The 25,482-nt window shown below is 36.8% G+C and overlaps 1 protein-coding gene across 6 annotated transcripts in view; it reads right to left on the bottom strand.

Annotated features, from left to right (window-relative positions):
• Positions 1 to 25,482, bottom strand: part of LY75 (lymphocyte antigen 75) — a 155,501-nt gene that overhangs the window by 82,378 nt on the left and 47,641 nt on the right. For all 6 annotated transcript variants that reach the window (XR_010731885.1, XM_066279502.1, XM_066279505.1 and 3 more), the window contains exons 16-25: positions 18,383 to 18,497; positions 14,281 to 14,316; positions 13,729 to 13,904; positions 12,935 to 13,011; positions 12,591 to 12,670; positions 11,872 to 12,011; positions 8,983 to 9,088; positions 8,600 to 8,760; positions 4,226 to 4,355; positions 2,551 to 2,777 (exon numbers count right to left, since the gene is read on the bottom strand). Coding sequence is in view for 5 of the 6 variants with exons in the window: in XM_066279502.1 (XP_066135599.1) it covers positions 2,551 to 2,777; positions 4,226 to 4,355; positions 8,600 to 8,760; positions 8,983 to 9,088; positions 11,872 to 12,011; positions 12,591 to 12,670; positions 12,935 to 13,011; positions 13,729 to 13,904; positions 14,281 to 14,316; positions 18,383 to 18,497 (1,248 nt within the window). In the remaining variant the exon portion in view is untranslated. The remainder of the gene's footprint in view (positions 1 to 2,550; positions 2,778 to 4,225; positions 4,356 to 8,599; positions 8,761 to 8,982; positions 9,089 to 11,871; positions 12,012 to 12,590; positions 12,671 to 12,934; positions 13,012 to 13,728; positions 13,905 to 14,280; positions 14,317 to 18,382; positions 18,498 to 25,482) is intronic.

Here is a 25,482-nt window from a genome sequence, read left to right as displayed (position 1 = left end):
AAGCCAGTGACCCTGCACTCAAGGTGGTGAGTCTGTGCTCAAGCCGATGAGCTCACGCTCAAGCCGGCGATCTCGGAGTTTTGAACTGGGGTCCTCAGCATTTCAGGCCGATGCTCTATCCACTGCGCCACTGCCTGGTCAGGCCAGTATAATTTTTCTTTTTTTTTAATCTATTAATTTTTAGGGAAGGAGAAAGAGGGAGGGAGGGAGAGAGAGAGAAAGAAGGGGCCAAAGGGGAGAAGCAGGAAGCATCAACTCCTAGTAGTTGTTTCCTGTATGTGCATTGAATGGGCAAGCCCAGGAGTTTGAACCAGAGACCTCAGTGTTCCAGGTTGACGACTTATTCACTGCACCACCATAGGTCAGGCCAGTATCATTTTTCTTAACTAATAATCTGATATTATTGCTACCATGTTTATAATTTTTTAAAACCTTCAAACTGCTTTTAATGTCAAGTTTTATTTAGTTATATTTCCGTGTCATTTTCCAAAGATTTTAGATAGTTTCTGAAAACACAGGATAAACAGGTACATAGAATTTGTTAAAATAAAGAGTGCCAGGAAAAAACAGAAACATCAGTGAAGACTGAAAAATAGAATAAAAAACAAGACCGAAATCATTAAGCGGTGAAAAATCTACAAAACAATATGACCCCAATTATCTTAAAAATAAATACATGTATGTAGGAAAATAACTTGAAGGATGTATACCCAAAGATAAAACCATATTTATCACTAGTTACTGAGATTACAGCTAATTTAAATATTTTCTTTTAATTTACTATAACTTTACAAATTTTCTACAGTGACAATATTGCTTTGGTTTCAAAAGGTTTAAGGTGATTGAAATGAGGAAATATAATAATTTATTACTACCCTCACAAGAGACATAGTGATAGGTTTCACACGATAACAAACACCAAAGAGAAAGTAATAAAAACAATGTATGAAGAAACTGATAGTGAGAGGTTTGGAGAAGCAGTTAAAGTTGGTCGGGCTTGACTTGGGGGGACATTTTAAAGTGTCCAGAGTCTTGGAGAAACTCTTCTTCAAGTAATTTCTAAATACTGCTTCTTTTAAATGAGCTACTGGTAACTGCTGATGGTAATGAACCCACAGTCTGTCAAAGATAATGGTGACTTCTGGTCTGTTCTCCAGGTCAGCTCTGGGCTGTGCTAGGACTGAATCGCCTTCGATCATGTTTTCTCCCTGCAGCCCTACAGCCATCTTGGTCTGGTGAAAGTTATGCTAAGGTATACATAACCTAGGTCCGCTTCATAAGGCAATGGACACATTCCTCTCTCCTACTCTGCCAATTTCCCTCTAGCTGGGAGTGAACTAGGAATACTGGTCTAGGTGACATTTATCTAACCAGGGCTTCACCAGTCTTGCATTGTGCAGACACAGGGGTCAAAGTTCACATCACAATCTTTGCAAATGAAACCCTCTATGTACTGCACAACATATGCAGCCTTATACTCCAGCCCTGCGGGCAGATTATCAAAGCTACATAGAAGGCCTAGAAAAGAGGCAAAATGGCCTGTGACGTTAAGAGGAACACTACCACTTTATTTTAAAAATCCCTACTGGGATCAGTTCAGAAACATTCAATAAGCCAACTAAGGGACAAAGGTGGTTTGATTTTTTCTCTGACCTCCCACATCATTTAGGGACAGAACCAAGTAGACCTGACTGTAGAATAAGGAAGGCCAGAAACAAGGAGCAAGTCGAAGAAGGCTCTCAGTGCCCCTGCTTGCACAACGACACGGAGAAAGTTTAAACAATGAACAATAACAACAATGAAAAGCAATTCCACTGAGAGAAGACTTCAGGGGCTTTTAAAATAAGAAAAGTTTAGCGCACAGATTCTGTACCATTTATTTTGCTGGTTCGGGACTTGTATAGTTGTTAGAATTTTTCTTGATTTTCATCTTTAAAAGAATCCCTATTAATTACAACCAAAAGGTTCAGTAGCATAAATACTCCCATTTGTTCTACCTGTATGTAGGTTAGTGTTGGGAATTAATAGGAGACCAGCCTTTCTTGCTGGGCTATGAAATGAATGAGAAGTACCCAAGACTCAGGGCTTAATTTAGGATGTGGCAAAATATTATTCTAATCTCTTCTTAGAGTGGCTTCATTGCACTCTGCTGATTCTGAAAGGGATAAAAAGGACCATTCAACACCATCCACAGTGCTTCTACACATCCAGCCCCATCTGATTTTTTAATCCTTCCCTTCCTCTCTTCTGTTTGTTGGCTGAGGAGACATGGCAGCTCCTGATTCCAGCTCAGTCTTTGATTGAAATAAATAAAAGAAGTGATCAGCTACATATGTCCCAGAATGTTTTCTTAATCAAACAGTAAAAGTCCAGATCTTTCATCAGTGGAATGCCGATTGCCACTAAAAATTACATACTTCTTGAAATTCTTTCACTGAAGTCAAGTTTTATGAGTTCTGATTCCTGCTGGTCTGACATGAGGGAAGCTGTGCACAATAAAAAATGCCACCTTCCCTCACCCAATCCTGGCAGTTGGGACTGAAAACTTACGTCTTGACTAGAGAGTCCAATCCACAAGGAAGAGTTGCGCAGAACCGCCTGCACGGTCAGGAACGCCTGCTGGTAGGGGTCTGTGATGCTCACCAGGCGCATGTTGTCCTTCTGACACTCCCTTAGAGCATCGGACCAAGTCATGGTCTTCAGGATTATTTTGTACAGATTGTTTAGATACTTTACAGTTTCTGAAGTATTCTGTAAGGTCTGTCTGCCTTCAATTTCTGTGTGTGAAAGAAAAAAAACCCCCACAAGAATCACCCACTCTGCCAATCATAGGACATTTAAAAAAATTTTCCCCAAGATAATGTACTTTACATATTACTTATCTATTCATTTATGTTAGATTTTGGGTGAGAGAACTTGGCATGTCTTTCTATATATTTTAAGGAAAATGTATGAATCCTAACATCTGTTTTCTAAAATCAGAAGAAAATTCTGTTGTAGTTGATCTATCAATAAAAGTAGCATGCAAAAAGATGACCATTTCAGATTGGTATCAAATACCTCCTTTGTTTGAACTTCTTCAATAAGAGGTGTTCCATTACAAAGCTTTCATGTGGGAGACTTCCCATGAAAAAAATGTACAAAACCAACCACAAGAGGATATATTTAAAACACTGTTTTCTGAAAAGAGCAGTTACTAAGAAGTGTGAGAGTAAACGAGCAAAGCTTAATTTAGCAAAGAGTTCTTCAGAAGCACATAGACTACCTACTTGTGATTCTCGCTATCTAACAAAGCTTTTAAAAAAATTATTTGTTAAAAACTTACTGTCATCAATGCAAACAATTTAATATCTTTTAAAAATATCGATGATTCCTTTTTTTTTTTTTTTTTTTTGTATCCTTCTGAAGCTGGAAACGGGGAGAGACAGCCAGACAGACTCCCGCATGCGCCCGACCGGGATCCACCCGGCACGCCCACCAGGGGCGACGCCCCGCCCACCAGGGGGCGTCGCTCCACCGCGACCAGAGCCACCCCAGCGTCTGGGGCAGAGGCCAAGGAGCCATCCCCAGCGCCCGGGCCATCCCCGCTCCAATGGAGCCTCGGCTGCAGGAGGGGAAGAGAGAGACAGAGAGGAAGGAGGGGGTGGGGGCGGAGAAGCAAATGGGCGCCTCTCCCATGCGCCCCGGCCGGGAATCGAACCCGGGTCCCCCGCACGCCAGGCCAACGCTCCACCGCTGAGCCAACCGGCCAGGGCTGGATGATTCCTATTTTTAAATATATATTTTAGTTTTATTTGGATTGTAGCAAGTCATACTAATCCACTTTTAAATGCCTCGCATCTTTTCTTTACTGCTAAATTTAACTGTGAATGTTTATACTGAACGAAAATAAAACATTAAACTTTTACCTTCTTCTTCTCATGATAGAAACCCTCTATGTACTGTACAAAAGTAAAATCTGAAAAATGCCATAGTAGAAAGGAGAATAAAATTCAACCATAACTTATTATCATTAGACCACTCTGATTAACAAATTCCACTGATACTTAATTTTGATATTTAATTAAGTATGGCAATAATAATAAAAAAAATCACATTCCATTTGAGACATAACCTGACTCACAGAGCGAATATGAAATTAATAATTTATATGATTTTTGTAAAAAAAGTACTATACATATCTAACATCATAAAGTACCATAGTTATCTAGATAATAATCCATACCTGAGTATTTCTGACAGAGAGACACAGTGTGGCGTTCGCTGCATGAAGTAAAATTCCATGTGCCAGTAAAAGGTGACTTTCGGTGGTTGAGCATTAGGGCACAGTGGTAGTGGGCATCTTCCTCAAAAATCTAAACAAAAAGGTAAATAGATGCAAGCAATCATGAAACTAACAGTCTGAAGATCCCAGCAAGATAACTTTACATTCCAAATTGGATTTCTCCTATAAGAAATTCCATTTAGGGGCTGACCATAAATCACTAAGAAAACTTTAAAAGGGCTATTAACTTTAGAAACTATAAAACAAAATAGTGGCAATATTAATAAATATATATATTCAAAACACATAAAAAAACTGTTAGAAATGAGATACAATTATATTAATATTTAATACTCCATTATCATTCTTGACAATTCAAGCAAGCAACAAAGTAATAGTTATTAACTTAACTTATTAGATGTTTATAATCTTTTGACAAATTTTGGATCACACAATGGAGAAATTGCCTGGAAGCTTTGATCCTATACTAGTCACTATAAAAACTTCCATAAATAAAAGTAGCTATCTAGATGTTATTCTCTGACCACAAATTAGTAATACTAGACATAAAAATTTATTCAAAGTATATCGTCCCTATACTTTTCTGTATGTTTGAAACATACCACAATTAGAAAAATAAGAAAAGTTTATCTCAAAAGATATAGATTAGAAAACAACACATACACACATGCTACTCAATAAACATTAAACCAAACAATTTTAAAAATACAGGAAAGAATGATATGAGCACTATAGCCAGGGATATGAGTAAGACTTTATGTGGAGGCAAATGTGTATTATTATAAATGTATTCTGTTTTTTAAAGGAAGGGTAGGTAAGATTAGAAAGTCAGCAAAAATATAACTCCAAGAATAACAGAACAGAAAGATGTAGTAATATTGGAAAATATATCTCAAGCAATGGAAGTAGAGGGTGGAGAAGAGAGAGGAGAAAACCAATAATGTACAACAGTTTCTGTAAAAATCTAAATAGGAAAAACAATTAAAATAAGATATGGAGATTCAAAAAGATAATGGCATACACAATTTCATCTAATACAGTTGAAAATCTAACTGAAATAGACAACTTTCTTGAAAAATAAAAATTAGCATAATTGTTATAAAGAGATGTAGAAACACCAAAAATGTAACAGTAACTTTGGAGGAAATTAAAAATTAATAATAAATAGCTATTTTTAAAACTATGTGTCAAGTATTGTGCTATAAAGCTTTAAATGAATTGTCTTAAGCAATTCTTACACTGTATGGTAGATTCAACAGTATCAGATGAAAAATTACAGATGAAAAAAAGTTAAGTGACCTTCTAAAGGCATATTAAATGGCTGAATGGAATGCAAACCCAGTCAATTTGACTCTAGAGTTTGGGCAATCAAAGTCTAAATAGGCACCAAATCCCTTTATTATTAAAGAATGATCTATGAAAAGATTTCTAACATCATATGGTTTTGTTGGTAGTTCCTCTAAACTTTCAGGGAAAGATAATCCCCCAGACTGAGTCCTAATTTCAAAACACAAAAGCATAAAGTTACTGAGTTCATCTTACGAAATTCACATTGTCAGAAAAAAAAATCTGACAATATGGCATAAAATTAATTTTATGATTTGACTTTATGATTGGGTGGTAAACACACAATACACTAGACAAATGATGTACTGTGGAATTATATAACTGAAATCGATATAATTTTATTAACCAATCTCACCTCAATAAATTCAATAAAAATTAAAAATAAAGTTAAATTTATAAAATTTAACTCTATGAACAGAGATGAAAACATTCCCAAATAAAATTCTAAAAAATCTAATTCAGTAAGATAGTAAAATAATAGTTCACTCCGAGCAACTAGATTTTATGAGATGAAGATGATTTTGTATAACGTCTAAATGTATTTATACCACATGCCAATAGGCTGAATGGGAAAAATTATATGACAATTCAATAGATGCTAGCAATGAGCTTTAGAAAATCCAGTACTTATTCCTGAATAAAAATTTTAAATAAGCTAGTTATACAATGATATATCTTAAAGAGGCAATATCATATATATAGTAATAATAAGAGACTGCAGACAGGCCCATTAAAGTGTAGATCAAGTCTAGGACAGTGTTTATCACTCTTGATATTTACCATAGTTCTAGTAGTTCTACCATGTGTAGTGAAGCCTGAACCGTTATCTGTAAATTATGAATGCATCATTAGGAAACATAAGGAAAACTCTGAGAAGTAATAAGGGCTTTTAGTAAGATGGGTGCCTATAAAATAAATATATAAAAGTCCCCAAACTATAGCTTTCTTACATATCAGTAAGAAAATTTTAAACTGCCATCTCAGTGCCAGTGAGAAAGAGAACTGCTATAAAAACTTCACTGAGGTCTAAAAGACTTGAATAAATGGAGAGATATATTATACCATATTCTTGAATTAGAAGATTAATAAAAAGATGTGACCTCTCTCTAAAATGTCAGATTCTTTTTTTTTTGTATTTTTCTGAAGTTGGAAACGGGGAGGCAGTCAGACAGACTCCCGCATGCGCCCGACCAGGATCCACCCAGCATGCCCACCAGGGGGCGATGCTCTGCCCATCTGGGGCATTGCTCTGTTGCAACCAGAGCCATTCTAGCGCCTGAGGCAGAGGCCACAGAGCCATCCTCAGCGCCTGGGCCAACTTTGCTCCGATGGAGCCTTGGCTGCGGGAGAGGAAGAGAGAGACAGAGAGGAAGGAGAGGGGGAGGGGTGGAGAAGCAGATGGGCGCTTCTCCTGTGTGCCCTGGCCGGGAATCGAACCCGGGACTTCTGCACGCCAGGCCGACGCTCTACCACTGAGCCAACAGGCCAGGGCCTAAAATGTCAGATTCTTATCAGAAATTTTTATTTAATTGTTTTGATTGGAAATTGAATAATCTTATTTGTCTGGAAGAATAAATAAGAATAGTTAAACATATCTTAAAGGCATATAGTAAAAGATAACTAGTCCTATTAGATTTTTTAAAAATATGGCAAAATTATAGCATTTGATCAATGTGGTAGCTATATGAGTATATCTTATATATATACTCACTTCATATATAATTAAGGAGGCATTCTATATTGCTTTTAATAAATGGAAATACATGCATTAGATAATGCTAGACAATTGGCTAGGATTAGGGAAAATATTAAATAGTCATTGACAACAGAGGCCATATACCTTTGATGTATCATGCTACCAGAAAAAAAAGCAAGCTATAAAACAAAACAAAAAAATATAGGCAAACATTTAACCACTATTAATAGATGGACTTTCTGACCTAAAAACAACGGAGGAAAAAGAGGGAATAAACAGATTTGAACACACACATATATATAAAATCAAAACTCATTTCTGCAATATTTTTGGTATTCAGACCTAAAGAAAAAAAAAAACCTAGGGAAATATTTACAATAAACACAAGAAAAACAGGGTGAGTACATTTAATGTTTACATAGCTATAAAATCAATAAGAAATACATGAAGGTCTTAATAAGTTGGCACAGAATAAGAAAATTCACACTTGAGGAAATTAAAATTATTTACTGAATTTATATAGGTTTGTTTTCATTAGAAATCAGAAAAATGTAAATGAAAGTATGATATAATTTAAACCACCAAATTAACAAGAAACTGTAAAAGATTATGCTCCTTAGAGGCAATGTAGTGGAGAAGCCAAGAATGCTGGCTCTGCAGACTCGTGACCCTGAACTGATACGCTGACTCGGCACACACAGGCTTGTGACTGTGGGCGAGATACACGACTATGTATCTATGTAGCCTGTTCCCACATGTCTAATACAGGAAAGGACTAACCGACCCTTTCACATCTATTGTGCAGATGAAGTGAAGTAATTTAAGTGATACATTAGCAGAGTGCCTGACACATATTAGCTGCTCAACAAAAGTATAAACTTACACACTTTTCTGAAAAGAAATTTGGTAACCACAGCTTTATAACTATTTCTTTTGATTTGTCTATACAACTTCCAAAATCTATCTTAAGGAGGCAACCTGAAATATAAGGAAAGGTTTCAGTATGTTCACAGAGTTGTGTAACCATTACCCCCCAATAGATTTTAGAACATTTTCACCGACCCAGAAAGAAACCCCACACTCTTCCCCGTCACCCAACCCTTCCATGCCCTTTAGCCTCTGGCAACCAGCAATCGACTTTCTATCTTTATAGATTTGCCTATGCTGGGCACTGCATACTAATGAACTCTGTAACAGGCCCTTATTCTTAATCCAATAAATTGTTGAGGACTTCAGGATTTCATAGAGCTATAATGACTCAAAAAACTTACATTTTTTGGCACTTTCATCCTCCGACCGACCAATAATGGATGGAAGTTACTGAATGTCAGCTCTCTGTTATCTATCCACTTATTTATCCTCTCATAGGCTGTCCAGCGCAAACCAATCCACAAAGCATCTTCCATATCCGGAAGCAAGGATGTAATAAAATCTGCCAGAAGGAGAATTTTTAAAATACACTTGACTTATTCAATGTTAAGATATACTAAAGATGTCAATGAATAACTCTTGCTTAGATATAACCAAGACAGTCTTTCACCTACTCTGTAAAAATAGTTTAATAAAATTGAAAAACATGTTAATTCTCCTCAGCCTCCCAAAACTAACTTGGCCCCAGATCAGAATAACACGTTTCCTAAGACAATTTTGCTACCTTGTTCTCTCTGGCTCAACACCGTAGGAAGGGTGCCACCGTAGGTGTGACAAGTATCGCTTGCTTCAGAGAATGTGAGAGACTTGGGTTTGATTTTCAAAAAACACTGCAAAACAAAGAGCGTGTATGAAAGCATGAGATTCCAGATGTGAAAAGCTCAGATGGGAAATAAATGCCTCATCTTTTAGTTCAGGAATATGAGATACCTAATTTATAAAGTAGTACCATACAAATGCAGATCTACATCTCAATTTAAACAACTAAAGAGTGGTCTTGCCTGACCTGTGGTGGCGCAGTGGATAAAGCGTCGACCTGGAAATGCTGAGGTCGCTGGTTTGAAACCCTGGGCTTGCCTGGTCAAGGCACATATGGGAGTTGATGCTTCCTGCTCCTCCCCCCTCCTCTCTCTCTGTCTCTCTCTCCCTCTCTGTCTCTCTTTCTCCCTCTCTCTCTCCTCTCTAAAAATGAATAAAAAAAAAAGAGTGGTCTTCAAACTACTGTTTTTAACCTCCCATTTATTGAGTGTTTCCTCTGCGCCAAACGCTGTACATAGTATTATCTCATTTAATTCTCACAACTGGGAAAACTGAGGCACAGGTAAAGTAAGTAACTTTACCCATAAATGAAATAGCTATAAAATGAATGGTCAGCATTGAGACTCTGTTATATCAGATTTGAAAGTCTATATTCGTTTTCTTTTTTCTTTTAGTGCATGTGCACATGAAAGAGAGAGAGAGAGAGAGACAGATGGACAGACAGGAAGAGAGAGAGAGAGAGAGAGAGAGAGAGAGAGAGATGAGAAGCATCAACTCATAGTTGCGACACCTTAGTTGTTCATTGATTGCTTTCTCATATGTGCCTTGACCGGGGGCTCCAATCGAGCCAGTGACCCCTTGCTCAAGTCAGCAACCTTTGGGCTCAAGCCAGTGACCCTGTGCTCAAGCTGGCAACCTTGGGGTTGTGAACCTGAGTCCTCAGCATCCCAGACTGATGCTCTATCTACTGTGCCACTGCCTGGTCAGGCTCAAAGTTTATATTCTTAATCATCACTTCCTTATATAGAAAACCCTCATAATTAAAAAAAAATCACATCCTCCTGTCCTATGGCAGAATATTTTATTAATTTTACATCAATTGCATAAATTTAGTCCCAGTACTTTGGGGGGAAATTTTTTTCTAATTAAAAAAAAAATCAAAATATACCCCTAATTAAAAAAAAATCAAAATATACTTATAGATTCTTTCAGCTATCAGACGCATCTCTTCCTTTTTCTTTTTGATATTATGATATTAGTGTGGAGCAGTATGTTCCAAATTGTGTTCCTTGAAACATTCTATAACTGTTTTTATTTCAGCTTCCATACAGAATAAAGAGACCAATGAGATATAAGTCATTGAGTGGCCTCTAGAAGACTAGAGAAAACACTCTGAACTTGAGAACTTGGAAGCCTTACATTAAGGATGGCAGGGGAGAGAGACAAAAGGAACTTGGTTTTGAAGAATTCAGAGTTTACACATTACCCCAGTCTGCTTAGCTTCAAACTTCTTTCTTTTTTGGGAAGAAGAAGGAGGAGGAGGAGGCGGAGGAGAAGGAAGAAGAAGAAGAGGAGGAGGAGGAAGAGGAGGAGGAGGAGGAAGAAGAAGAAGAGGAAGAGGAAGAAGAGGAGGAAGAGGAGGAGGAGGAAGAGGAGGAGGAGGAGAAGAAGAAGAAGAAGAAGAAGAAGAAGAAGAAGAAGAAGAAGAGGAAGAAAGCAAAAGAGAGAGAGAGAGAGAGAGAGAGAAAGAGAGAGAGTGAAAAGACAGGCAGGAAGGGAGAGAGGTAAGAAGCATGAACTTATAGTTGCATCACTTTTTAATTGTTCATTGATTGCTTCTCATTTGTGCCTTGATGAGGTAGAAGAAATGGGGCTCCAGTCAAGCCACTGACCTCTTGCTCAAGCCAGCAACCTTGGGCTCAAGCCAGTGACTTTGGGCTCAAGCCAGTGACCTTGTGCTCAAGCCAGTGACCTTGGGCTCAAGCCAGTGACTTTGGGCTCAAGCCAGCGACTTTGGGCTCAAGCCAGTGACCTTAGGCTCAAGCCAGAGGCCATGGGGTATTGTCTATGATCCACGCTCAAGCTGGAGACCCCATGTTCAAGCTGGTGAGCCTGTGCTCAAGCCAGATGAGCCAGTGCTCAAGCCAGCACTCAAGCCAGCACTCTCAGGTTTTTGATCCTGGGTCCTCAGCTTCCCAGGTTGATGCTCTGTCCACTGCAACACCACTGGTCAGGTGCCTTCAAACTTTTTTTATGTAATGGAATAAATGTTTTAACATACTGTAGCAACTTCTCTTTTTAGCAGCCAAATACATTCCCCAAGAAATATGTATACTAATATGTATTATGCATCTCAAAGAAACCATTATAGAATGCAGTGTTTCCCAAACCTATTTAATCATAAACTCCACTTTGGAGGCAAAATCAATGATTCGGTTAGCATATGTGTAGTTCCCAAAAAGTACTGGTAGTTTAGGAAATGCTGGTCTAATTTGATTGGTTGATGCTGGTTGGATGTTTTCCTTAAGGGGGAAAATTTATCAGCCAGAAATTAAGTCAGTTTCCTTATGCCATAGCGACAGTCTTGACTTGTATTACTATCCACTGACATATCAACTTCAGCAATTTAACTGTCAGTAGCAACAGAATAGAAACACACTACTTTGAAAGACCTGTAGGCATGACTAACTTGAGAGTTAACTTGGTGTCTGACAATGTAGAGGATCAGCTGAGATGCTGAAATATGCAGAGGCTATCTTAGTGAAGTTACTTTAGGGGCTGCCATTCTGCCACAGGCCATACAGCCATCGTGAAAGCAATCATAGTTTGCATAATGTAGCAATTTTCTTTTTACCTTATTCTGAAAAGTAATCCAATCCCCAGAGCACTGTATTTTAGCTGCAGAATCTGGACTGTATTTCTCCAAAGAAGATACATTATATTTTTCACAGATGAAGGGCAACTTGGTATTACAGTCTGCTGCTTTATTTAAATCTGTGAAATGAAAAGCAGGATTACGGTGGTGAGATGTTCTCATTCAGTACATTTTAAAAACAATCCAGTAATAAAGAAAGTCTCTTTAAATCAATCTTTTCCAAATGGTTAAATTATTTTCCCTTCTTGTCTAGCCATTTATGTCATATCAGTAGGTTACAGCATATGTACTAATATTGCCTATAAAAATGCACAAATATGGCGTAACAGCCAACCACAGTTACCATAGTTCCTGATAGCAGGGAGTAGAGCTGAGAGGCTACCGAGGGCGAAAGGGACTAAACTATATTTTAGAACTGCTGCTGGGTTTCCTTTGCAAATTTGTCTATGTGCTTATTAGTTATAAAAGTGGTACATTTATTTCTAAGTAATTACTTTAGGATAAAGGAAGTAAAAAATATTCAGTGAAAAGCACCTTTATTTGCATTTGAAATTTGAGCTACTGTCATTAACAGTAATTCAAAATGAGATGAAGCTACCAAACACATAATCAAAACAAAAACAAGATTGAACTAGTAATTGAAACTGAACTTCACACATTACATAATCTATATTAAAAAATCTGGAATTAAATCTTACCGCGAAGCCAAGTCTTGGCAGATATGTACAAACATTCCTCTTCAAATTTTGAAAAAAAACGATGCCATGGATGTCGTGAGCTGAAAGAAAATGAGAGATTTGACAACTGAGAATGTAGTTACATGTTCCATTCTGGTGTTTACTGTAAGTAATTTAATTCTAAAATTAACATTATGCCATTATTTTATACCACTTTACTCCTGATGCTAACAGGCAAAGGGACTTGGTTTCTCTAGTCTAGGCAGTTTACGGATTAAAGTGCGAAGCTAGTTATAAACAGTAATCCATTTAGTAAAAGGGAATCTTCTTTTAAAAAACTTCATAAAGGCAGCACCGATGATTACCCGTAATGTGTAAAATGATGATCTATTACTGGCTGCGCAGCAGTTCTTATCCACCACTTCTGCTCATCATCAGATATCTGAAACACAAAGCAAACACCCATCCTCACATGGGCGGAGTTTTCGCCCACAACCATGAACCACTAAGATTTGCAGACATGCCATTACTTTGCTATGTAGACTATACAATCCAGGTCCTTTCACCAAAAAAAGTAGTTTGAAAACTCTGTATATGGACAGGCCCTATTCTGCATATAGAAAAATATGGTTGCTGTAATTATGGGAATTCATTAATTTGACATATAGTGTACCTTAGCAACTAATTATAAATTTAAAGATGTACAAATTACTGTTCTTCCAAAAAGCTATTTTGCAAAGTTAGTAGAAACAGAAACTGAAGTTAACTTCTAGTAAAAAATTTGATGAGTTAGAATAACTTATATTATCCACTGATGCTCATTTTATAAATTTACATTTATAATTAATCTTGAATATTTTAAAACACTAAGCAATTATATTTAACATTTTTAACAGGAAATGATGAATTTGAATGTTGTTAGGCAAATTTTACTTGAGAGCAACATCTAATTTTTGTATATTTTGGCCAGATTTTTGAAATATATATATAAAAACAAAAATATTAAATGGTGATGGAAAAGACTTGACTTGGGTGGGGTGAACACACAAATGAAGTCCAGAGATGTGTTGTAGAACTGGGCGTCTGAAACCTATATAATTATGTTAACCAAGGTCACCCCAATAAATTCAATAAAAAAGACATTCTTTGGAATTATTACATTTTCTATTTTGTTTTTGATGGCTCTTAGTCCTGTAAAAGATGTCACGGTAGCCAGGGAGCTGTGATTGCTAGCACAGTACAGGACAGCTTCTTCATAGTTTAAGTGAGGCTCGGCAACAAACCAATATTCACTCCCTTCTATTACAACGGGAGGCCCATGGATTCCAGCACGATCTAAAGAAGAAGAATATCAGAGTTATGACTATGACTGTGTACACCAAACTTCATCTTGTGAGCATGTTCAAAACTTTTATAAATTGTAACTCATTTAGATGATTGGCTCTCTCTGGTCAGGGCAGTGTTTCCTAGAAGGAAGCAAGTGTTCCTGACCCATGAGTGAGTCTGCCACCCAGAGGCACAGAGAAAGACAAACCCATCCTCACAGTCTCATCCCACCCCAGCCGATCACCTTCCCTGCCTGGAGAAACTTCATCTCACTTGAAGATATGATAGGGAAGAAACTGGCCCTAAGGCCATGGTTTAAATAAACTTAATGCATTATTGAAAAAGTAAAGGCAGCTTGGGATAAATTTCAGTTTTCTTAACTCACCTGGATTGTACCAGTCTGGTGTTTTTGGAGTATGACCTGTATGAGGAAGAAAGCAAGTGGCTGAAGTTTAGTGTCCATTACAGACCATGGCATACTCTGAGTAAGTGACTTTCATCTAACTCAAGAGGACTTGCAATGTTGCTGAGGTTTGTCCATTTCTGACCAAACATTTCCTTTCATGTTATGATCACTTTAATTTGATATTTGTGGGGCTTATGCTAAAGCTGCTTTAGGGGCAATAAAAAAGCAGATCTGTTAAATACTAATAAACTATTACCAGCAGTTCTCTACCTTATATCATGGAAGTCACAAAGGAAGACCTAATGGATAAATATAGCTAATAATTAGAAAGTACAAAATATACTGTATACATTACATAGAAGCACTAAAAAATATGCACCAGATAACCATCACTGCAGGCTGAGGTTCTACAGGAACCACTTTTCCATCTAATGCAATTTGAGTAATTGTTCTGTAAACCTGAGTGGGTAGAGTGTATTGTCTCCCAGGATATCCTTGGAAACAACACACAATGATCCAATACTGAATATGTTGAGAAGGTAAAAGACAAAACTTGGAGGAAAATAATAAAAAATAACCAAGGCTTCCTTGTTGGAAACAGACAAAATACTGTATGTACCAAAGGATTATGGGCTTTGAAGTTGGATGGGCCAATGTCCAAACACCCTCAGATCCTTTGGTGTTGTGGCCTTTTGGGTCAGTTTTTAACCCCCTGAGCCTCAGCTTTCTACTACTAGAAAGTGAGCCTCCACTACCTAACTCACAGGGATGGTGTGCAGATCAGGCATGATGATCCCTACAAAAGCACCCACACAGTTCCAGGTACAGAGCAGGTCTCACTAGGCTGCTGGTGGCTATCTTCTCCCTTTCATTCTGCTCATAGGTCACACTGGTTTCAAGTCAAAGACATAATTTTATGAATCTTAGAAATTACAGGGTAAAATAGCTGTTTCTAACTTTGTTATATCAGGACCTCTGTATTCAGCATCTTTGGTTTCATTCTTGGAGTCAGTTCTCTGTGTGTAGGATAATTTTTACCAACAATGCTGCCAAGCAGTTTAAAATATAGTTTTTATTTGTAATCATGTGCTGGGGATGCTGTCTCTAACCTTTAAACTTCTTTAAGTTAGTAAGAAAAGCAGAATGCAAGGTATTTTTTTTTTACAAAAGATTACAAGCATGTATGTGTGTACAAGATATGGAAAATATTAAAATGTTGTATTTGTGTAATGGCATTATAAGTAATTTCCCTAAAACATTTATATGACTTATTTTTGTTTCTCAATTAAAATATATTTTAAAAGTATATACATTAAAATTTTTTAAAAAAATATACATACTTTAAATATATAAATGTTAAATATATTACATATTTAACTATATATAAAATATATCTATTATCTATAAATATATACATTAGTATATACAATATATATTTTGCCACACTGGTATGGCTATTTAAAATTTTTAGGGCCCTGGCCAGTTGGCTCAGTGGTAGAGTATTGGCCTGGCGTGTGGAAGTCCTGGGTTTGATTCCCAGTCAGGGCACACAGGAGAAGCAACCATCTGCTTCTCCACCTGTCCCCCTTCTCTCTCTCTCTTCTCCTCCATTCGAGTGAGTTGGCCCAGGTGCTGAGGATGGCTCGATGGCTTTGCCTCTGGCTCTGAAATAGCTTGGTTGCTGAGCAATGAAGCAGCAGCCCCAGATGGGCAGAGCATTGGCCAGTAGGGGGCTTGCTGGGTGGATCTTGGTTGGGCACATGTGGGGAAGCCTCTCTGCCTCCTCGCTTCTCACTTAATAAAAATAAAAAAATAAAAATATTTTTAGGTTGTCCACAGAGAATAGTATGGTGATTACCAGAGGGAAAGGGGAGTGAGAAGGTAGAAGAGGATAAGGGGGGGGGGGTAAATGGTGATGGAAGGAGACTGCCTTGGGGTGGTGGACACACGGTACAATAAATAGATGATGTGTTATAGAATTGTACACCTGAAACCCATATAACTTTATTAACCAATGCACCCCAATAAATTAAATAAAAATGTTAAAAAATTTTTTATGTTGTCAAAATTTCTCTTTTAGAGATGAGGGAGCTAATCAGAACTGGCTGAACAGGTAATAAAAAAAGGCAAGAGCTAGAGAAAAAAGTATGATGATTTAGGCTACTAAAGAGGTAAACTGCTTTAAGAAAACCAGAAGATACAGATTGATCAGACTTTGGTTTCTCTAATATCCAAGAAAATATCTTACCAGGTGAATGTGAACATTGTAAATTAGAAATTTAGAAGCTGTCAAAAGGGAGTTAAACATAACATTGAAACCTTCGATAAAGCAATCATTGATTGCTTCAAATAATTTGGAATGGGCTGAAACAGGAAGTTATTTAGTTGTTAATTTTGCTTCTGCATGGGGAGAGCAGGGGTGCAATTATTAGAAGGTTTATTTATTTGGTTAATTAATTTATTTTTTTTAATTTTTATTTTATTTTATTTATTCATTTTAGAAAGGAGAGAGAGAGAGAGAGAGAGAGAAAGAAGAGACAGAGACAGAGAGAGAGAAGGGGGAGGAGCAGGAAGCATCAACTCCCATATGTGCCTTGACCAGGCAAGCCCAGGGTTTCGAACCGGCAACCTCAGCATTTCCAGGTCGACGCTTTATCCACTGTGCCACCACAGGTCAGGCTATTTGGTTAATTGATTTATGTTTGCTAAGTTAGTTAGTTCCTTTCTCTTTTGTTTAAAATAAAAATATATAATAAAGAAAAAATATAAAGAAAGCACACGCACTTTGTAAATATTTCCTGTGGTTACTGTTTGTCAATTCTAGGTTTTCTGGTGTAAACACTTGGGTTTGCGCCATCACTCAAACGGGAGGCGGGGCTGCAGCTACCAGAGCGGGCATACTTGGGAGGGAGCGATGGCACTCTGTGGCATGCTAGCAAGCTGCCAGAGTAATGGGAATGTCACCACTACTACTTCACAAAAGAGACATTGTCTAAATTAATTATATTAATTTAGTTATATTAATTAATTATATTAATTAGTTATTTTTTCCACTTGTTTAAAGGGTATCCAAACTGGTTTTCCTTTGGTCCTCCTCAAGAATAACTCAGGCATATAATGTTTCCTTTGGAAAACCCCCATCAACACACACACACACACACACACACACACACACACTCACACACTTCCCCTTTTTTTAGAGGACTGCCAATTTGCTTATGTGAAAGACACTTGACAGTTACTGTACCAAAAGTAACATCCGAAGTTCTTTTAAGGGCAATATGGTGTACTTTTTCTAAGGAAAAAGAACAATCTTCTCATCAGCTGTTCCATGAGGTAATCTTTGGGTTCTTGGAGAACTTGTAGTAGGATATACCTTTGGTTTCAAGAATCTGTTTAGATTCAATTTAGAAATTCATTTTGGAACTTTCTGTACATTTACCACTAACAATTTCATATATTCAGTATCTGCATAAAATAATTTGGGGGTTAAAATCTTAAGATTTTCCTTAATAGTCCTTGACATTTTCCTGGTAAAATGTTAAGTAAAAGGACATCTATTTTTACTCCTTTCTCTCCCTTTTGTCTCCAAAGGCTTACTAATCAAGCTGTTTCCTAAATTTGAATGACATAAATTATTAGCTGCTTTTGAGTTCACTGAGAATTATTTCTAAATTTTTCAGGGACATGCCAAGATTTGATTTCCTGATTCCTACTTCTTCTCATGCTTACCTTCATTTTATCCTTCATTCTGCATCAAAATAAAAATGATTCCCTCTGCCATGTTGCTTCTTTCACTTAATCTTTCATTCCAAGATCTAATCACAATAAATTAGCCTTAAAATTTATCTTCTGTACAAATTCTTTCATAATAAAGGAGGAAGGTACCATTGAATATCAATAATCCAGCCTTCTATGAAGGGTAATAGTCAGGGAGGATAGAGCTTAATATATGTATTAATCGCTTCTTTAGAAGCTTTTTAAAATGAAAGTTATAGACAAAAATGCTTTTTTAGACACTTTGGCTCAGCATTCACAGTGTTCACATGAAAAGACTGAAGAGGAGTAAACTACCACTTACCTCTTGGAATCTGACATACCCATTCAAGTTTTGTATCACAAGCAAAAGGACTTAAATAAACATACTCTCTGTCATGATAGAAATACCAGTTTCTTCGCCCTAGCCGCTGTACGACCTGAAGGAGAAAGAGGATTGCAGATTATTTTAAAGTTGATTCAACCCTTATAAAACACTAAACTATTTTTAACTCAGTTTTAGCTCTTGCACTCAAGATATTTGTTCAATGAATAAAACATGAATGAATGCAGTGTTCACACAGTAACAGCCTAAGCCAGAGGCTGATGAAAATATATCATAAGGTCATGTTTATGTACAAAATGCAAATTATTGGGGTTTGTTTTTTTTTGTTTTGGTTTTATTGATACAAAATTATAGAATCTTATACCTTTAAATGATTTAACAGAAAAGAATAAATGGTTCACTGGTTTCCAAACACCAGGTTGTTTTAAAGTGATCTGGGAAAAGTGACATAAAAGTCTAGCATCAGGGGCCCAGGCTCTTTCTTTGGCGTTGCTCTGCATTCCTAGACATTGCTCTTCTCCATGTGGTCCAAGATAGCACTCTAAAAATTCCAGCCAGCAAGCAGGGGAGAAAGGAAAAGAGAAGGCCTGACCTGGGAAGAGCATCCATTAGTTTTTAAACTGTTCTCTCTTTCCCACTAAGAGAGAGAGAGAGAGAGAGAGAGAGAGAGCAAAAGAGAGAGAGAGAGGAGGGGACAAACAGGGACAGACAGGAAGGGAGAGAGATGAGAAGCATCAACGGCACCTTAGTTATTCATTGATTGCTTTTTCATATGGGGGGGCTCCAAACAGAGCCAGCAACCCCTTGCTCAAGCCAGTGACCTTGGGCTTCAAGCCAGCAACCTTTTGGGCTCAAGCCAGAGACATGGGGTCATGTATATGATCCCACGCTCAAGCTGGTGACTCTGTGCTCAAGCCAGTGGCCTCGGAGTTTCGAACCTGGGTCCTCAGCATCCCAGGCAAACACTCTATCCACTGTGCCACCGCCGTGTCAGGTTGAACTGTTTTCTCTAAGACCAAGATTCTCATGGGTATAGTGGCAGGTGAGGTTAAGATTCTCCTTCTAGAACACTGCCCTAGCTGGTCTTATTCCTGATGCTGGTGGCATCATTGTCTCTTTTATTTAGTTTTGTTGGTAGACTTTTCAATCTTTTCAAAGATGGGGACTCGACTTATGGAGAACATAGTCTGTTAATTACATCACTTTTGGGGAAACTTCACAAGCTTCTCTGAAGTTTTCACCTTCTCATGTGTGAAATTGGGAATTCTATAAAAATGGCATAATACTATACAGTTTATTACTATAACAGTTACTTTGAAAATAGTGCTTTCCAATGACCTTCTCAGTTTTTTGTCTCACCCTTCCTGTAACATTTCTGGTCAGCTGCCTTCTTGAATCTTTCCTGGGCTTGCTTAGAAAAGATATTAACTAGAGCAGTGGTTTTCAACTGCTGGTCTATGGCCCGGTGCTGGTCTGCCAGAAATTCTGTGCCGGTCTGCTTCATACACTGTCAGGGTGGTCAACTCTTTTGTCGACTGGCATGAAATTTCTGGCAGACCAGTGATTGAAAAACACTGGTTTACATGTCTCTTTTTTTCTCATCCTCTTGCATTTTCTATGTTACTGATTTGCCCAATCTACTTTTTGGTTCTTCGAGCTTTCATGTCATTACAGTTTCCTTCGATTCCAGTCTCTGGATTTCTATTTACTATAAAATAGTTCTTATTGCTAGCTTGGATTCAGAATATCTAAACTAAAATGTATTATTTTCTCCATAAATAGTATCCCTTCTGAATGTTTCTATAAATGTCTAGTCATACAGCAGAGTGAACCCAGACACATAGGTTTAAATTTTAGTTCTGTAATCACATAAGTTACTCAAAGTTCAAATTTCTTCCTTATAAAATGAATACAGTAATAGTACCTACCTCAAAAGGTGGCCTAAGTATTCAGTGAAAGATATCTGTGACATGCCTAACAGTCTGCCTAGCTCATGAGTCAACAAGTGTTAATGACTGCACCACTACCACCATCACCAACTTTATTCTCCCAAATACTCTTGCTCTTGCATAAAACTTGTACTTTGCCTGCTGTAACCCTTATAATTGCTTATTTATTTGTGTTTATCTCCAACTAGACTGTAAATTCTGTGATGACAATGACTGTCTTATACCTTGTCATAATTATATCCCCAGAGCATCACTCATTGCTTAGATATATTACTTATGGAATGTATAACTGAATCTTTTCTGTAAAGGGAAATGCCTATTTTTTTTATAAATAATTTTTTATTAATTTTAATGGGGTGACATCAATAAATCAGGGTACATATATTCAAAGAAAACATGTCCAGGTTATCTTGTCATTCAATTATGTTGCATACCCATCACCCAAAGTCAGATTGTCCTCCGTCACCTTCAAAATGCCTATTTTTAATGTCATTTAGTGCTATCTACTGTATCTCAAAATTTGTTTAAAGATGAATCATCTTATACCCTCGTTAGTTCATGTTAAAACCTTTAAAAAGGGCCTGACCAGGCAGTGGTGCAGTGGATGGAGCGTCAGACTGCGATGCAGAGGACCCAGGTTTGAGACCCCAAGGTCGCCAGCTTAAGTGCAGACTCATCTGGCTTGAGCAAAGCTCACCAGCTTGGATCCAAGGTCGCTGGCTTGAGCAAAGGGTTACTTGGTCTGCTGTAGCCCCACGGTCAAGGCACATATGAGAAAGCAATCAATGAACTAAAGTGCCACAACGAAAAACTGATGATTGATGCTTCTCATCTCTCTTCGTTCCTATCTCTCTGTCCCTATCTATCCCTCTCTCTGACTCTCTCTCTGTCTCTGTAAAAAAAAAAGAAAGAAAAACCTTTAAAAATACTCTGTGACCTACCAAAAATGTACAAACTTTCTAACCAAGCAGCAATCCTTTTTCTCAACTTTATTTTCAATGAACAACACCAATTAAAACTTCTTGATCTTCAGTAACTTTAAATGTAAACAGATGAAATGTTCCAATTAAAAGATACAGTATAGTTGAATGGTAAGAAAATATAACCCATATATATGCTGTCTACAAGACACTCACCTCAGAACAAAAGATACACATAGACTGAAAGTGAAAGGATAAGAAAAAATATTCCATGTAAGTGGAAATTAGAAAGTTGGGGTAGCAAAACTTATATCAGACAAAATAGACTTTAAAACAAAAGGCCATAACAAGAGACAAAGAAGGACATTACATAACACTAAAGGAATCAATCCAACAAGAGGATGTAACCCTTGTAAAACATATATGCATCCAACCTAAAAACAACTAAATATACAAAAAAATCCTAGAAAATCCTGGTGGACATTAAGGGACAGATCAACAGCAATCCAGTCAGAGTTTGGAATATTTTTTTTGTTGATTTGAGAGAGAGAGATGGAGAGAGAGAGAGGGAGGAGAGAGATGAGAAGCATCAACTCATAGTTATGGCACCTTAGTTGTTCATTGATTGCTTCTCATATGTACCTTGACCAGGGGACTCAAGCCAAGTCAGTGACCTTTGCGTTCAAGTTTGCAAGCCCTTGCTGATGCCAATAAGCTCAGGTGACCTCAGGGTTTCGAACCAAGGACCTCAGCATTCTGGGTTGATGCTCTATCCACTGTACCACCATTGGTTAGGCCAGTGATCAGCAAACTCATTAGTCAACAGAGCCAAATATCAACAGTACAACAATTGAAATTTCTTTTGAGAGCCAAATTTTTTAAACTTAAACTATATAGGTAGGTACATTGTTATTAATTAAGGTACTCCTAAACTGGCCTTTGCACCTGCACTCAAGGGGCCAAAGAGCTGCATGTGGCTTGCTAGCTGCAATTTGCTGACCACTGGGTTAGGCCATAGTTGGGGATTCACTGACATCACTGAATTGATAGATCTTCCAGTCAAAATCAACAAGGCAACAACAACCTTAAATGACACAGTGGATCAGATGCATCTAATTGATATTTACAGAACATTTCATCCAAAAGCAGTAGAATATGCATTCTTTTCAAGAGTACATGTCATTTTCTAAGACAGACCACATGTTAGGACATAAAACAAGTCTTAATAAACTCAAAGAAGACAGAAAACATATCAAGCATCTTCTCTGACAACAATGATATGAAACTAGAAATCAATTACAATAAAAAATTTAAAAATATACAAGGACATAAAAGCTAAATAACATGTTATTAAACAATGAAGGGGGTAAAAGTGAAGTCAAAGAAGAAACTGAAAGATAACTGAAAACAAATTAAAATGAGAACACCACAACCCAAAATGTATGGAATACAGTGAAAACAGTCCTAGGAGAGAAATTCATGAAATTACAGACCTACCTCATGAAATAAGAACAATCTCAAATAAACAATCTAACTTTACACTCAAAAGAACTTGAAGAAGAACAACGAACAAAGCCCAAAATGAGAAAATGGAAGGATCAAAGTAGAAATAAATGAAATGGAGTCTAAAAAAAAATTACAAAAGATCAATGAAACCAAGAGCTCTTTTTTTGAAAAGATAAACCAGATTAACAAATCTCTAACCAGACTCATCAAGATAAAAAGAGAGAGAAGTCAAATAAATAAAACCAGAAATGAAAGATGAGAGGTAAAAACTGACAACAAAGAAATACAAAGATTTGTATGAAAATGTTATAACTATATGCCAACAAATTGGCCTATTTGGATGAAATGGATAAATTGTTAGAAATGTATAATCTTCCAAAACTGAATCAGGAAGAATCAAGACAATCTGAATAGATAGATTGCAACTAATAAAATTGAAGCAGTGATAAAAAAAACTCCCAACAACAACAAAGATACCCTGGACCAGATGGCTTCACAAGTAAATTCTACCAAAGAGTTAAAGAAGGATTAACACCTACTCTTAAAATATTTGAAAAAATTCAGGAAGAGCTCATTTTACAAGGCCACCATTATTCTAGTTCCAAAACCAGAGAAAGATACGACAGATTAAGAAAATAAAATTATAGGCCAATATCCCTGATGAACATAGATGCTAAAATCTTCAACAAAATATCATACTAGCAAACTAAGTATAGCTGTACATTGAAAAGATCATATACAATGATCAAGTGGGATTTATTTTGGGCATGCAAGTTTGGTACAATAGCTGTAAATCAATAAATGTGATACACTCCATAAACAACTTGAATGATAAAAATCACATGATCATATCAATAAAGGCAGAAAAAGCATTTGATAAAATCCAGCACCCATGGAGGATAAAAACTCTCAGCAAAGTGGAAATAGAAGAAATACACGTTAATATTATAGAGGCCATATATGACAAACCTACAGCCACCATCATATTCAATGGGCAAAAACTACAAGCATTTCCTTTAAGATCAGGAACAAAATAAAGATGTCTACTTTTACCACTGTTATTCAACATAGTACTGAAGTCCTTGCCACACAATCAGAGAATAAAAGATACCTAAATTGAAAAGGAAGAAGTAAAACTGTCATTATTTGCAGATGATGTGACACTGTATATAAAGAACCCTAAAAATTCCACCAAGAAACTATCAGAACTGATAAATGAATTCAGAAAAGTAGCAGGATACAAAATAAATATCTGGAAATCAGTTGCATTTTACACAATAGTAATGAATTGTCAGAAAGAGAAACTAAAAAGCAATCCCATTCATAATTGCTTCAAAAAGAATACAATACCTAGAAATAAATTTAACCAAAGATGTAGAAGACCTGTACTTGGAAAATTATAAGACACTGAAGGAAGAAACTGAAGAAGGTACAAATAAGTGGAAGCATATACCATGGATATGAATATCCATGGATATTCATGGATAGGAAGAATATACCATGGATATGAATATCCATGGATATTCATGGATAGAAAGAATTAATGTCATTAAAATGTCCATACTACCCAAAGCAATCTATAGATTCAATGCAATTCCTATCAAGATACCAATGGTGTATTTCACATTTCAACTAGAGCAAATATTTCAAAATTCTATCAATACATGGAACTACAAAAGCCCCTGAATGGCCACAGCAATCTAGAGAAAGAAAAACAAAGTTTGATGAATCACACTACCTTATATCAAACTATACTACAAGGCTATAGTAATCAAAAGGGCATGGTACTGCCATAAAAGCAGACATATAGACCAATGGGACAGAATATAGAACCCAGAAATAAACCCACACCTTTATAGTCAATATTTGACAAAGGAGGCAAGAACAAACAATGGTGTTTGGAAAACTGGACAGATACAAGCAAAAAATGAAACTAGACCACCAAATCACACCAATCACAAGAATAAACTCAAAATGGATTAAAGACTTAAATGTAAGTTGTGAAACGATAAAAATCCTAGAAGAAAACAGAGGCAGTATAATCTCAGACATTTTTCATAGTGATATTTTTTCTGATATATTTCCTCAGGCACAGGAAACAAAAGGAAAAATAAACAAATGGGATTACATCAAACTAAAATGCTTTTGCAGTCTAACAAACCATCAACAAAATGAAAAGGCAACCCACTGAAGGTAAGAACATATTTGTCAATGATACTTCTGATAAGGCGTTAATTTCCAAAAATCTATAAAGAACTTATATAACTCAACACCAAGAAAACAAACAATTCAATTTAAAAATGGGCAAAGGATCTGAATAGACACTCTTCCAAAGAAGACATATAGATGGCCAATGGACAAATGAAAAGATGCTCAATGTCACTAATCCATAATCTTCTTGCATAAGAGACATGCAAATTAAAACCACAATGAGATATTACCTCAAACCTGCCAGAATGGCTATCATCAATAAATCAACAAAAAGTGCTGGTAAGGATGTGGAGAAAAGGGAATCCTCATGCACTGTTGGTGGAAATGCAGACTCATGTCACCACTGTGGAAAACAGTATGGGGTTTCCACAGAAAACTTAAAATGGAACTGCCTTTTGATGTGGTGATCTTACTTCTGAGAATATATTCAAATAAACCTGAAACACTGATTCAAAAGAATATATATGCACCTCTATGTTCAATGCAGCATTAT

The sequence above is a fragment of the Saccopteryx bilineata genome, chromosome 5 (assembly GCF_036850765.1).
Source record: "Saccopteryx bilineata isolate mSacBil1 chromosome 5, mSacBil1_pri_phased_curated, whole genome shotgun sequence".
NCBI classification, from domain to species: domain Eukaryota; kingdom Metazoa; phylum Chordata; class Mammalia; order Chiroptera; family Emballonuridae; genus Saccopteryx; species Saccopteryx bilineata.
This window is presented reverse-complemented; position numbering and strand designations above follow the sequence as displayed.